We start from the raw sequence: 14,572 nt of genomic DNA, 5'->3' as shown, positions 1-14,572 counted from the left end.
CTGCACACCATTCAAATCATGCTCCAAAGAATGAATTATTAGTTTCCTCATGGGCTTTTCCATGGCACTCACTGTAGTATCAGCGAGCTTCACAGTTGTGAAGCTATATTACCATCTCACTTCATGTGGGTGTTATTATAAGAGCTGCACAAAGTTCTTCAACAAATAAAAATGCATTTTTAGAGTACTAAAACTATTTACCAATTTAACCCCAATTTTTGAACAGTTTCAACTAAAAAAAAAAAAAACCCTGATTTTCTCCCAAAGAAGTGTTCATTCAACTCAATGTTTTGTTTAGAAAATTGTCCATTTGAATCAAGTCAAAACTATTTCAAAATTGTTTTCTGGTTTTTCATTTTGGCAAGAAACAAAAAAAAGTCAGTTTTAAACCAAAACAAATGGATTATTTACATTCTCCCACTACACTAAACTCAATTATTTAGTCAGATCTAATTATCCTAATTTTAGCGATAGGGAAAATGGAATCACAATGAAGGTCAAAAGCATCCACTAAGCTTGGGTGCCTAGGGTATGATTTTTCAAATAAAACTTAATACATGGCACCTCATATGTTCAAAGCACAGCTACCATGGACTTCAGCTACAACTGAGTGATCAGCACTTTTGCAAATTAGACCCCACAGTTCCAAACTGAGCATGCAAAAAAAAAAAAAATATCTGAGCGTACAGTTAGTGGCCAAACTTTTAACATGTGGTTTAAGTAGCTTGCCTAGCATGACACAGAACACCCGTGTGACAGAGGCAGGGATAGAATCGCTGCCCAAGGTAGCATTCAATTGCCTTAACCATGAGACCATCATCTTCCTTCCTCCGGTCCCCTGCTTCATTTACTACAGTTTTGGTCCACTGACCTTCACTCTCATCATTTTTTCCATTTCTTGATCCCTGCAACTTGTGGTCTGGGTTCACTGGCCCGCCCTTCCCTCCAGTTGATGGGGAGGGCCTTTAGCTCTGGGCAGGCTTAGGTCTACCATCTATCTCCCAGAACCACAGGTACACAGTTTTGGCCCTTTGACCTTCACTCCCTTCCCTGTTTGTTTTTTTAACTTGTTATCCCCCATTACTCGCATGCAACCTAGGTCCAATGGCTCATTTCCCTCAGCTAAGAGGGCAGGTCTTTAGCTTTGGGCAGGCCTAGCCCAGCCTGTCTCACTATCCACAAACAGTACACACACTATTTCAGCTCTATGACCTTCACTCCCCCGCCCCTTTTTGTCCTCTCAGAGGAGAGGATGGGCCTTTTGGGAAAGTCATCCCAATATCTGCAATAGGTACATGCACCCTCAATATCTACAACAAATGAGAGAGGGGGTCCTATAGCCTTCTTCCATTCACAATCCTGATTCATTCTCAGAGCAGGTTCGGCCTGTGCACTGAATGAAGGAGTCCTGGGGGGTGGGGGAGAAAGCAGTAAATGATCATGTAATCAAAGAGTCACAATACAGTTGCACAAGGCAGACAAATTAAGTTTGCACAGCCAACCTTAATTCTGGCATTTCCTAACTTCTGAGTGTTTGACTTTGCAAACTTAATATTCTTTTAGTGCAGTTGCGTGCAAGTGATTTCCTGGGCTGTTCTTTATAAAAAGAGAACACAAAGCTAACTGAAAAGCAAAAATTCCATCAGGTGGCTCATGACACCCACAGGAGTTATCAGAGCTGGTCAAACTACAGCCCGCAAGCCACATCCGGCCCAGAGGACACTACTGCCCAGCCCCTGAGCTTCTGGCCCAGGAGGCTCGCCCCCGGTCCCTCCCCTACTGTTCCCTCTCCCCCGCAGCCTCAGCTCGCTCCACTGACAGCGCAATGCCCTGGGCGGTGAGGCTGTGAGCTCCTGGGGCAGCGCAGCAGCCTATCATGCTGCTCTGGGCAGCGCAGCTGTAGAGCCAACAGCCACCAGTGCTCCAGGCAGTGCAGTAAGAGGGCAGGGAGGGGTTGGATAGATGGCAGGGGAGTTTGGGGTGGTGGTCAGGGGACCGGGGTGTGGATAGGGGTTGGGGTGGTCAGAGGGCAGGGAACAGAGGGGCTGAATGAGCGCAGGGGTCCCGGGGGGCAGTCAGGAATGAGAGGAGGAGTTGGGTGGTATGGCGAGGGGCAGTCAGGGATGGGGGCTGTCAGGGGACGGGGGGGTGGATGGGGCAGGAGTCCCTGGGGGGCCGTCAGGGGGCAAGAAGCAGGAGGGGTCGGACACGGAGCAGGGCTGGGCCACGCCTGGCTGTTTGGGGAGGTACAGCCTCCACTATAGCTTCCATACAATTTTGGAAACCCGATGCAGCCCTCCAGCCAAAAAGTTTGTCCGCCCCTGCTTTAGATCCAGACAGATCTCTGCCACTTGTGATACTGGAGAAACTGATAGCAGTAGAGGATGTCAGTCTCAGTGTGGACCAACACTAGAGGGGGACTTGACACACACTTTGCCAATGGGTTTCAGACATTTGTCAAAAGCAGAACACAGACTTGAGTCTTAGGTTCCACTGCTGCTGCAGATTCAGCTTCCCCCTTAACCCCAACCTAGTGCTATCTGTTCCACACAGATCCCTCTGCTTCTTCACCGCAACCTCCCTGCCTAGCCAGACCCGGGCTCCACCCCCAGACTCTACCATTTGAGTCCCAAACTCGTCATCCATCCCTGGCTCCTCATCCAAACCTGTCCCAGTCAACAAGAGTCAAGGAAGAAAGCAGTATCCTCAACATTGACTCCTTAATGATGCAGTGACCAGTCACTTCCTGGGCAAATACCATTAATTATTCCCCTAAGCCTCACCCCCACAAAGGGGTAAATTTAAAATCTGAGAGAGCAGCAGCACAACTTCCAAGCCCTCAAAAAGAAATAAGTCTTGACTGGTTGAGGCTTTTGTACAAACAAAATTCTTGTTAAAAATAGGTAGCAACACCGCAAGAATTAGTGCCAGAACCAAAGTTGTAGAGTGTCATCTGCAAAAAAGTCAGTGTATCTGTTTAATGGCCCCATGAATACGGTCCCTTAAACATTTTCAATAAAGGTAAGCATTTGTAGATTGAGAGGACATTTTTCCCATGGCATTTTTACTCAGATTTTTGCATACCAAGGAACAAATATTGCTGTATCAAGAAAATTGAATACAATGCAATCATTGTGCATGAACTAAGACAACTTTTATAGAATGTTATATACACATAGCTTCCCGCAAGACTAGCTATTTCCCTGGATATACCTATAGGATCCTCATCTTTTTGTGCCTGGCTATTAACCAGTTCAAGTTTCTCTAAGCAAACTATGGAATGGTAATCAAATTTAGTGGAAATCAGCAATGGAGTTTTGTTAGTTTTTCAACTCTACTTCCAGAGCCCTCCAAAACCCTTTTAGGTTAGAGCTATCATTTAAACATCCAGATACAATTACTAAATGCAATTACTTTTGCACTCTTTAAAATGATAACTTTTCATAATTAGGATACCTAGCAGACATGTGGTAGTTATATGGAAACTCATCCTCAGTTTAGGTACATCCTAAGTTTCTAGTACAGTTTGACCAAGGGTAGCTATCAAATGCAAAAGTAGAAACAAGCAACCTCAGCTTGTTTCCTGCAGGTGTCCCTGCCATTAATTTCATATTCACAGGAATGAAGTGCTACTGTACATGATGAAGTATTTCTCCTCAATGGTGTTACACAGAAAGGACTGGGCACTCCTCTTTCATCTCTTTTCACAAGAGAAACTTCCTTGATTCTTCAAGGTACGCATCTATCTGATTTACAGACAAGGGTGCTGGTATAGATAGATCTTCTTCTCCCCCCTACCATTATTCTTCTGTGTTTTTCTTTCAAGCCCTTTGTCCCTCCATAACAGCCTTCCGCTATAATTGGAGAGAGGGGCTAGACATCCCTTATGGTTTTCCTGCTATGATTTATGTCCCACCTCAAACTACACAGCTACAGAAAAGGGAGTGAAATGAGACTATAAAAAAGAAAATACTTTTCTGGATTGTCAAAAGGAGTTATCTTCAACTGAGGGGGAAAAACCAGCAGGGAAAGAACAAGAGTATGCCAAGCATCTATGGGAAAAGCAGCAAAAAGGTAAGAGAAGCCTCAGTGCTGCGGTAAATAATATTTTATGTTACTTCCTTTATTTTGTTTGATTTCTCTGGAAGATGAGCTCCAAACATTTGCGGGAACAGGATCAAAGAATACTAAATGAATGTAGCACCAAAGTTATATCAGAGATCTTCAACAGGATCCAGTGTGAAAACACCCACCTGCCATGACAGCTCTCTCCTATATAAAAAGGTACCACAACATTCTATTCTGTCAAACTTCCTGATGCCTGTGTAGGCAATATATCTGTGGGCAATACTGAGATTTAGACTGCATTGCCATCGGGATGCAAAACATAACACCTAGCTCTGGGCAGACATAGTTCTTACTGGACCTGGGCGACTCGAAATCTGTTTAAGCCAGCCTCTAACCAAATCAGGACTCAAACCAGAAGATGCCAGTGGCTGTGAAGAAAAAGTTAATGTGCAGTCTGGGGCTAGAGCTACAGGTGCCAACCTTCCAATGTGCCAGGGGGTACTCACTGCTCAACCCCTGGCTCTGCCACAGGCCCTGCCCCTACTCCACCCCTTCCCCTGAGCCTGCCGTGCTCTCACTCCTCCCCTCCTATCCTCCCAGAGCTTCCTGCATGCCACAAAACAGGAGATCAGGCTATACCTATAGGATCTCAAAGTAATCGGGAGGAAGTGGGAGGCACTGATCAGCAGGGTTGCTGGTGGGCAGGAGGCACTGGGAGCTGGGGGGTGGGGGCAGCTGATGGCAGGCTGCTGACATATTACTGTGGCTCTTTGGCAATGTACATTGGTAAATTCTGGCTCCTTCCCAGGATCAGGTTGGCCACCACTGTACCAAGGGAATCAAGCTCTCATTGCAGCTGCTGAGAGGAACCTTCTCTTCCTCTTTCCATCCAAGCTTCAGAACCCCCTCACTGTTGCAAAGGGAGTCTGTTACACTATCTTTCCACAGCCTTTTGAGTGTCTCCAGTACCTGCCACAACTCATGGCTTTGTAAGCAGAGTGAAAAATGACAACTGCCATTTTTGCTAGTTCCTACAAGATTCTGAACCGCAACACTGAAAGTACCCACAGACTACTTAATTCCACATTGTTACGGCTGCTTGACAATACCATGAACAGCAGCAGAGGCACTGGAGCCATTTTTCTTTGATCTCAGGAAGACCACACTACATCACTTTACATTCAGAAGGTTAACTTGAACCATAAGGCTAAAAAAAATGTAATTCATTTAGTTAAAGGTAACTTTACAAAGTGTAATTTGACTTAAAACAGATGTTTACATATTTCCCTGCTTTTTTTTTTAAACTGTCATTGTTCTTCTGTGAAGTCTGTTTTACAGTATTCAGAAAAAATACTTTAAACTGCAATAGCCATTATACATTAATTCAATGGATATTGGGGTACTTCTCAGGTGGCTGAAGGCATTTTCAGCCTTTTGCCTCTCAATGAATCAGTCAACTACTAGTCTATTACGTACATCTTGCAGTGACTTTATTCCTATACTTTAGACACTTTTCCACTAGTTTAGACAAACTAGTTTGGCGCCACTGATAGGTTTTTGATTTGTCAAGTAAACCTTGAAAGAGAGAGAAATGAAACTAACAAGTTTCATTGCTAATAATTTCTTAAATCCAGCTACAAAATGACCTGCAAGGGAAGATAAAGTTACACTTTTTCTGCTTTTGATGCATAAAACACAACCTTAGTTTGTTTCAGGAGGTTTAAGCTTTGTATCAGGAGCATGTTCCTATGATTTTTCCTAGTTTTGCTGGAAGACTCGAATGTGAATTTTGAGAGAATTTTGCAGAGTTCTGGATCTAGAGATAAACATCTGGGAGAAAGGATATTAGGTACTGGGATTAAAGAGGTTAATGGCACAGATTTACACAATCCAATTAAAAATCTTTTAACCTCTCAACTGCTCAGCTGTTACTCCTGTAATTGTCCTAGTTCTCCAATTATCCATGAGTTCCTGAATAGACCAAATCAATTTTTTTAGTGTTGAGACAAGTTTAAGAAAAGTCTTCTTAGAAAAATAAAGCAGCAAACAATGGGTACGTGCCTTTTTTCCTCCCTGGTAGGTCGCCTTTCCAAGTCTGTAATGTCACAGTGCATTTCAGCCGTATTCCAGTGCAATTGTCAGGAAGAAAGACTGCCCATTTCGGACAATTTGGCCTAAAGTTTTCGTTGTCCCCATCCCAAACAGGAATCTATATAATGCAAGCATGTAGACTGTTGGCCCTTATTCCAGCCGCTATGATTTAGATAACAAGGCGTTAGCAAAAAGGGTTTTGCCTTAAGTCCTAGATGAGGAAAAAGCAAGAAGTTATCGTTTTAAGCTCCCATAAGGAAAAGACTCTATAGCCTTTTCCCATATATGCTGGCCGATCCTCAAGAGCCCTGTGTATTCCGCGGCCACTGAATTTACATCTTACCGGAGAATTACACTCTAAAATGAGAGCTGAAGTTCCCAAGTCTTTCTTACCCTCATGGTTAGAAATAAAACCTAGAAGGTTAACTGACTAAACTGAAGCAGTAATATATTTGAGTGAACACACAGCCTGCAACAATAGCTCTAAGTGTAGTGGGGTGACCTGCCTCATTCATCTCAATCTGGGGCCTGTGAAATCAGATTCCAAAATGCCAAGGAATTCAATATTTATGTCACACCATTTGCTGTTTTATTGCAGCCATGCCTCTGACATTACGTTTTCTTCTTGCAGCTGCCTCTTATTCTCCAGATTTCATGACAATGGGAAATTAAACAGATTATAGTGTATGCTCTCTGTACTGTCAAACAGAGTCAGGCAGCAGGAAGTTGGGGAACCAGAACAGGAATCTAACTTGCAGCCAGGAAGCCAAGTGAACCAAGAGTGTAAGATGTCAAGTTGAGCTTCCTGGAGAGCATCATAGCAGTTAGGAGTAGCCAGCATCAGCAGGTGACTTCAAGCTCCACCCTTCCCTTTTATACAGGGGAATAGGAAGAGGTTCTGATCCAGGCTGGCTGGCCAGCCAACATCACAGGAACCAAAAGGTCAGGGAGTGCAGTCAGGCTGCCTGGAAAAGTTAGTGGGGGGAAAAAAAAAACCCAAAACCATTTTCAAAAATAGAGGGATAGTTGAAAGTACTAACTGATATAAAATTGAAGACCCTTAGATGGGTGTACAGAAAAATATGGCAGATGGGAATGGAGGACATTTCATGACAGTTGCCAAAGAATGTAGGCATTGCTGCTGCTGCAGCACTAGGGCCTATTCTGCCTCTGAATAGGCAGGGCCTCTGTTATACCCTACAATATTTATAATAAAGCAGAACTGATATTTATGAAAAGAAACAAGCCTCAACAAACCTAACCAACAGTTCTGTTGTATCCTCGCTAGAGCTTCAATTAGCCCACCCCAGAGCAATGTGCCTGTGCCTTTTTTCTCCCTAGACAGGAAGTTTGAGTCTGACCTTTCTCCACCCCTTCCACACCCTGCTCAGAATATAAAGATATGTAATGTCTACTCACACTCCTGGTATTGCACTCACATGTGCAGCATTTCTACATACAGGAGTTGCAGTTACCATGACAGCATATTACCTGAAAGGGAGAAGGAACATGGCTCCCTGTAATAGTGATAGTGTAGTTTACCCATCAAGCAGCAGGTGGAGCTATTAGCCAAGTACTGTACATGCTTTTTGAAAACTAGTTGATACCTTAATCAACTTTTTCAGGACTTGGGTCTTGTAGCTGACAGCTATGAGTGATTCTCTGTTGCACATACATCAGTGGCTCTCAGTGTGGGGGCATGTCCCCCAGGGGGGACACAGAGGAACATTTGGGGGGTGGGGGGGGAGGCAGCACAGAGGGATCACCATGTTTCCAGTCCCATGCTGCTCCCAGACCAGCTGCAACTCCAACCCTGTTCAGCTCCCAGTCCTGCTCCACCTCCAGGCCCAGCTCCACCCTCACTCCTTCTCTGTCCCCAGAGCAGGTCACCTTAATTCCTTCTCTGCCTGTAGCCCCAGCTCTTCCCCCATCCCCAGTTCCACCCCTACTTCTGCCTTGAACCCAAGCTCTGCTACTGAGGAACCTTTGGCTATGCAGTAATTGGAGGGCAGGCACAGACAGATTACATTGTTGATAAAGGGGGTGGGGCATGACTGGAAAAGTTTGAGCACCGACGTAGACCAATACAATTATTTATCTATAATTAATTCAACCTCTGTTTTCATCTACTCTTATAAAGAGGCTGGAAGCATGCAAAGATTCTCTAGCAAATAGTTTTGAACAAACACCCAAGGTGAAAAAGTCTGTTGTCCCTGTGTTAAATTCAATTAAAAAAGTAAAGCAGTTAGCTGATAAATGACCCTGGTAATACAAAATAGCTTACATGAGGGGAATGGGGAGAAAGGGTACCTTAGATCAGTGGTGCCCAAATGTTTTCTGTCATGCCACACACACCCCTTACCAGTAATGGAATCTGTCCATGGCCCCACTCCATTATTTAACAGTTGGCTCAGGCTGAAGGCGGAGCTGGCCTGGGACTGGAGCAGAACTGCAGTTGGGGCCATAGCAGAGCTATGACTGGTGCCAGAGCTGTGGGGAGCATGGTGGGGTGCTCCCTTCCCTCCCCACCCCCCGTGGGGGCTAGCCCTTGCCCCACCACATACACCCCTACCCTGGGGACCACTGGCTTAGATTTATATGTCTAATACAGGGGTCGGCAACCTTTCAGAAGTAGTGTGCCGAGTCTTTATTTATTCACTCTAATATAAGGTTTCACATGCCAGTAATACATTTTAACGTTTTTATAAGGTCTCTTTCTATAATATATAATTAAACTACCGTTGTATGTAAAGTAAATAAGGTTTTTAAAATGTTTAAGAAGCATCATTTAAAAATTAAATTAAAATGCAGAGCCCCCTGGAGCGGTGGCTAGGACCCAGACAGTGTGAGTGCCACTGAAAAGCAGCTCGCGTGCTGCCTTTGGCACCCTTGCCATAGGTTGCCCACCCCTGGTCTAATACTTAACAGAACTTGTACAGACTGAAAGTGGGTATACAATCAAGTTGCTAATACGACAGGAAGTGGCTTTTGGATTGTGTGTGTTTAGGACCTCATTGCAGTAGCTAGGAAATATAGAAGTGTCATGCTGCCATAAATGAAAGAGTGTGAAGAGCAAAATTGCATTTAAATATGAAAGGCAAGCCACTAAAACATTTGCTTTTACAAAAAAAGAAAATATTAATAAACAACCAGCTTTGAGAATACAAAGGTCAACTGAATTAGTGTCACCATTTGAAATATTTTAAAGCCAATTATTTATGAGATCTTTCCATGCACACCTGCAGGAAAGGCAGTTTTTATATATTTGTACAGAGCATAGTACATGTTGAGAGTTACAATACAACTGCTACCTTGCAACTGAGATTCTTGATTGCTAGTATCTTCAGATGGTTTTATCAGTTTAGTCCTATTGTTAACATCACATCAAGCTTAATGCAGCACACCCCCACGCCCACCCCCCAACAGACAACAGCATGATTTAGTGAAAGGGGATGTGCAAAGAGCATCAAGCACTGAAAAAAGTCTCCATTTTCTTATTTAGTAAATGATTAACTATGTGTGAGAGATAAATATGTCCTAGTACACCCTGAAAAAGAACTCACATAAAGAGAACTAATTCCTCTCAAAGACAATAAGGTACACTTTGGCCTTTAAAAGTTTGACACAGAAAAAAATGCAGGCTTTAGTTTCTAGTACTTTCACCACACACATCTGAGAACTGCAATTGTTTGGTTTTTTTGAAGAGCAATTCACAGCAAGCTCATAATATGAAATCGCTTTTGAAAAAATTCAAACTAAAACATTAGTTTAGCTGAAATATGTAACTATAATATACATAAATCAGAATTGCTTTGTTATGCATTTCCACAATAGCCTGGGCAAGTCTCCACAGTAGCAGACACACCAGTGGAAGTTAACATTACCAGGCAGTCCCTGCACCCACTACTGCCAGTGGGGAACCTGCCAGGAGACCAATGGAAGCATGCATTTCAAACGGTCTGCAAGAGCTGACCTCAGATGGGGCACTACACCATACAGCCCGCAAGAGAGAGGCAGAAGGGAAGAGGATGATTGACGCCTCTCCTGAAAATGCTTCCTACACACAGGCTGATCTGAGACATCAGTGACCTCGCGCTGAAGCCTCCACCTCACGGGGCATCAGAGCAGGGAAATGCCGCCACAGGCCGGCTAATCCCAGCCCCCCAGCCGAGGCAGGAGGGGAGGAAGCCCAACTCCCCACGCTTGTGGGCTGCTGCTCCGTCCAGCAGCACCTCTAGGGAACGGGCCGGTAGGGCCCACCCCAGCGGGCCGGGGCTACCCCCCTGGGGGCGGACTAGAGTGTGACTGCAGGGAAGTACCCGGGACCGCCCCCAGCCAAGCAGGCGACGGGCCGGGGCTGAGCCCGCCCGTGGTGAACCGGAGCCATGTGGCGCAGTGAACGCGCGCGTGGGAGGACGGGGCCCAGGAGGGGCCCGCGGCCGCAGCACCGCGCTCCGCCCGCCCTGGCGCTGGGCTCCCACCCACGGGGAGCGAGCGGAACAGGCCGGGCGTCGCCAGCCAGGCTGCAACAAAATGGCGGCGGTTGCGAGGCATGGCGCTGTCTTCTCGCCGCCCCGGCTACCTGCCCTCGGCAGAGCCGGCCCATTGCACCCCGCAGCGGCCGCTCGCCCTCCAGCCCCGCCGCTTCCACCCCACATGGGATCTCGCCCATGCAAGGGCTGGTGACCCCCAACCTCAGTCACACTGAGCCTCAGGCCCTGGCGAGCCCCTCCCCACAGGCAAGCCAGCCCTGCACCCCGTTCCCAACCCACAAGTAGCCAGCTGCTTTGGGCCCCAGCCCTCCCCCTCCAAGGCTCAGATCACCGCCCCCAAACCACATCGCTAACCCCCCCTCAGCTCGTCCCCCGCCGCCAGCCTCACTCACCATCGTTCCCCGCACGCGGGACAGCGCCCATGCACGTGTAAAAACTAACCCCACCGACTCCCTCCCTCCCGCCTACCCCTAAAAACAGCAGCTCCTCCCGCTGGGCCAGCCGCCTCTCCAAATAATCAGTGCGGGGAAGGGGGCGGGGAGAGGCCACACCCAGAGGGGCACTGCTTTGTCACTAGGAAGAGGGAGGGAGAGAAGATTGGCTTCTTCGAGGTGTTCCCACCCTGCCTTTAATCTGGTATTGGATTGGGGTGGGTTTTGCTCTAACCTCTCTGGAGGTGGGAAAGGTATTTTACTGTGTCCTGTAGCTTCCCCCTGCCCGCCAGTGAAAAGGGTAACATTTTGCTGCATAGCATAAGCTCTTTCCAACAAATGGGAGGACTTCGCTCAGTAGGTGTTAATTTTAATGAGGCACTCATCCTTTGAGAATCTTACCGCATTTAATCGGTCCTCGCTTAAAACATGGCCCTGGAGAAGAGGTTTCAGTTTGATTTCCTCACTTTAACAATCACCTTCAAACTGAAGTTTCTTGTAATATAGATTTTCATACGAGAACTTTCTCTCTTTCTAACCAAATCTTGAGATGCACTTGTTCCAATCAAAGCCAATGGGAGTTCTATTATTGACTTCAGTGACAACAGGATTGGGACCATTGCTTGGTATCTATGCTAGTCTCTAAGGCAGAGGTGGGCAAGCTGCTGCCTGTGGGCCACCTCCCCTAGTCCCTGAGCTCCTGGCCCTGGAGGCTAGCCCCGCTGTTCCCCCTTCCCCACAGCCTCAGCTCACTGCACTGCCAGCGCAATGCTCTGGGTAGCCGGGCAGCGCAGCTGCAGAGCCGCAGACTGACCTGGTGCTCTGGGCAGTGCTCCAGGCAACGCGGTAAGAGGGCAGGGGAATTTGGGATGGTGGTCAGGGAGTGGGGGTGTGGATAGCGGTCAGGGCAGTCAGAGGGTGGGGAACAGGGGTGGTTGAATGGGGGCAGGAGTCCCAGGGGGGCAGTCAGGAAGGAGGGGGGTTGGATGGGGGGGCGGGGGCAATCAGGGAGCAGGGGGTGGCGGATGGGGCTGTCAGGGGACAGGGAATTGGGGGGGGTTGGATGGGGTAGGAGTCCCGGGGGGGGGCTGTCAGGGGGCAAGAAGTGGGGGGGTCGAATAGGGGTCGGGGGCCAGGCCACTCCTTGCTGTTTGGGGAGGCACATCCTCCCCTAACCGGCCTTTCATTCGATTTTGGAATCCTGCTGTGGCCCTCAGGCCAAAAGGTTTGCCCACACCTGCTCTAAGGGTATGTCTAAACTGACTTGGCCTAAGGGGCTGTTTAATTGAGGTGGAGATGTCTGGGCGTGGGCTGCAGCCCAAGCTCTGGAACTGTCCCACCTTAAGTCCAAATATATACACTGCAAATAAACAGCCCCTTAAGCCTGATCCCCACAAGCCCAAATCAGCTAGCATAGGCCAGCCAAAGGTTGACATCTACACTGCCAAGAAAAACCCGCTGCACCGAATCTCACAGCCTGGGTCAATTGGTTCACTCTAAGAGGTCTGCAGGGCTAAAAATACCAGTGCAGACATTCATGTCCATATTGGCCTTTTTCTGTTGGTGGTGTGCATCCTCACCCAGAGCATGGCAGCTGACCAGACTCCGGGTGTGGAGCACCCCGCCAAGCGCAGCTCTGCTCTCAGTGCGGAGCGAAGAGCTGAGACCCCCACGGGCGGGGGGGAAGGGTGGAGAAGGAGGGGGAGAATGGGCAGCGGGGCTCCTGGCATGGAGATCTGTGCCTGGAATCTGGGCGGCTGCCATGCTGCCGGTGGGGAGCCAAGATCCCAGTGGCCAGCCAGGTCCCCGGCAGGGAGATCTGTGCTGTGTCCAGCTGGCTGCCCCGTTTCCGGCAGGGAGTCAGGAAGCCCGGTGCGGCTGCCCTGTTCCCAGTGAGGCCTGAAGAGCCCAGGGACGGTAACTGGGCTCCCAGCGGGGAGATCCGCGCCTGAAGTCTGGTCGGCTGCCATGCTCCCAGCGGGGAGCTGAGAGCAGCAGCCTGGATCAGAGCAGGAAACCAAGAGCCTCGGTGGCAGCCCACTTGGAGCAGGAAGCCAGGACCTTGGGAGCCGGCTTTCTAAGCTGCCTTAAGTCGACCTGATGCTGTAGTGTAGACCAGGCCTCAGTCAAACACTTTTTATCAAAGGAAAGAAGTAAAAGATCTTGGTACTTAAGACCAGTCAGAGGCCAACAGTTTAAGGGCCTACTTCTACAAAGAGATCCATGACAGCACAAAGATCTATGCATGAGGATCTTTTTGAAGGATCAGATCCTAATGTTCACCTCAGACTGTGTGCAGAGATTGCTTGGTAGCTTTGAATCCTGTTTGGTCACAACTAATAAACTTTCCAATGATTCTCATTACTAATTTATTTGCAAGTATTTTTAAATCTATATTTGACATTGGATAAAAGGATGTATATAGTGGATAAAAGGTTTACCTTATGTTTTAAACCTATAAATTTGTCTCAACTTAGGGACAATTTTCAGAGTTTCAACAAAACCCTTCTTAATAATGAGGATTTTTTCCCCTAAAAATTTATATATATATATATATATTAGTGAAAACCTATCAAGGTCTGGATATTTTCTGATCTTTATTTCTTGCTCTGTGCCACTCCTTTTTTTTTAATTTTGCAGTTGTAGCAATTCTTGATCATTCCCACTGAGTAAAACTTGTTTAAACTGTTTATCCCCATAAATCCCCAAATTTATTTCTAAGTAATTTAAAATATACTGCAGTCTACTCTCATGCCACTTATTTTCATTGCCACAGTGACAGGAAATTATTCTGTGAAGGTGGACTCACAGATGTGCAGTTTCACATATACTCTTTGAAGTCTGCCCTGTGCTATTTAACTGTATTATCATTTTGCAATAAATTATCATAAAAACCCAGTGCTTTGTCTGTTTTGGTCCCAATGAACTGCTTATTAAAGCCCACACAGAGGCATAATCTGAAATAATGATATAATTTATCTCACTTTGTTCTACCCTGTGAAGATTACTTCTATCAGTGCAAATTAAATCAATTCTAGAGTAAGAGATGCATTTCAGAGTAATATCTCTTATGCGTTTTTCTCCAAATATCCACAAGCTGTAGTTCAGCTAGCTTTTCTGAGAGTATCCATGTCTTTTTCCTTGCTCTCTTTCCTTGAATATTAACAATTTTTCTTGTTAGAGCCCAGTTAAAAGATCAATATACAGCATCCTTTTGATGTGTTCAGCTGAAATGATTGTGTGTGTATGTGTGTATATATATATATATATATATATATACGTAAGATTCTTATGTGATATAGAAAATCAGTTGCCTTCTCAGATGTATCAAATAACCTTGCGTTTGTTGTTGTACACGTATATGACTGGATGGGATACTGCAAAGCAAATTATTTTTTTTGCTTTCAGTCTTTTTTTAAATGGAATATACTGTATTTGTCTGCAATATATTTCTATAATGACATCAGTCAGACTCCTTTATAAGAAACT

General features: G+C 46.4%; 1 protein-coding gene across 5 annotated transcripts in view; it reads right to left on the bottom strand.

Annotated features, from left to right (window-relative positions):
• The window catches only part of DAZL (deleted in azoospermia like), a 41,304-nt gene extending 29,798 nt beyond the window's left edge, over positions 1-11,506 (bottom strand). The window contains exon 1 of one of the 5 annotated variants that reach the window (XM_045005994.1): positions 11,486-11,506. Coding sequence is in view for 4 of the 5 variants with exons in the window: in XM_045005993.1 (XP_044861928.1) it covers positions 11,045-11,047 (3 nt within the window). In the remaining variant the exon portion in view is untranslated. Of the gene's footprint in view, positions 1-11,044; positions 11,228-11,485 lie in introns of those variants that run through there. The other 4 variants (XM_045005993.1, XM_045005992.1, XM_045005991.1 and 1 more) reach the window with 4 other exon arrangements.
• Between the last annotated feature and the right edge of the window lie 3,066 nt (positions 11,507-14,572).

This window comes from Mauremys mutica, chromosome 2 (assembly GCF_020497125.1).
Source record: "Mauremys mutica isolate MM-2020 ecotype Southern chromosome 2, ASM2049712v1, whole genome shotgun sequence".
NCBI classification, from domain to species: domain Eukaryota; kingdom Metazoa; phylum Chordata; order Testudines; family Geoemydidae; genus Mauremys; species Mauremys mutica.
This window is presented reverse-complemented; position numbering and strand designations above follow the sequence as displayed.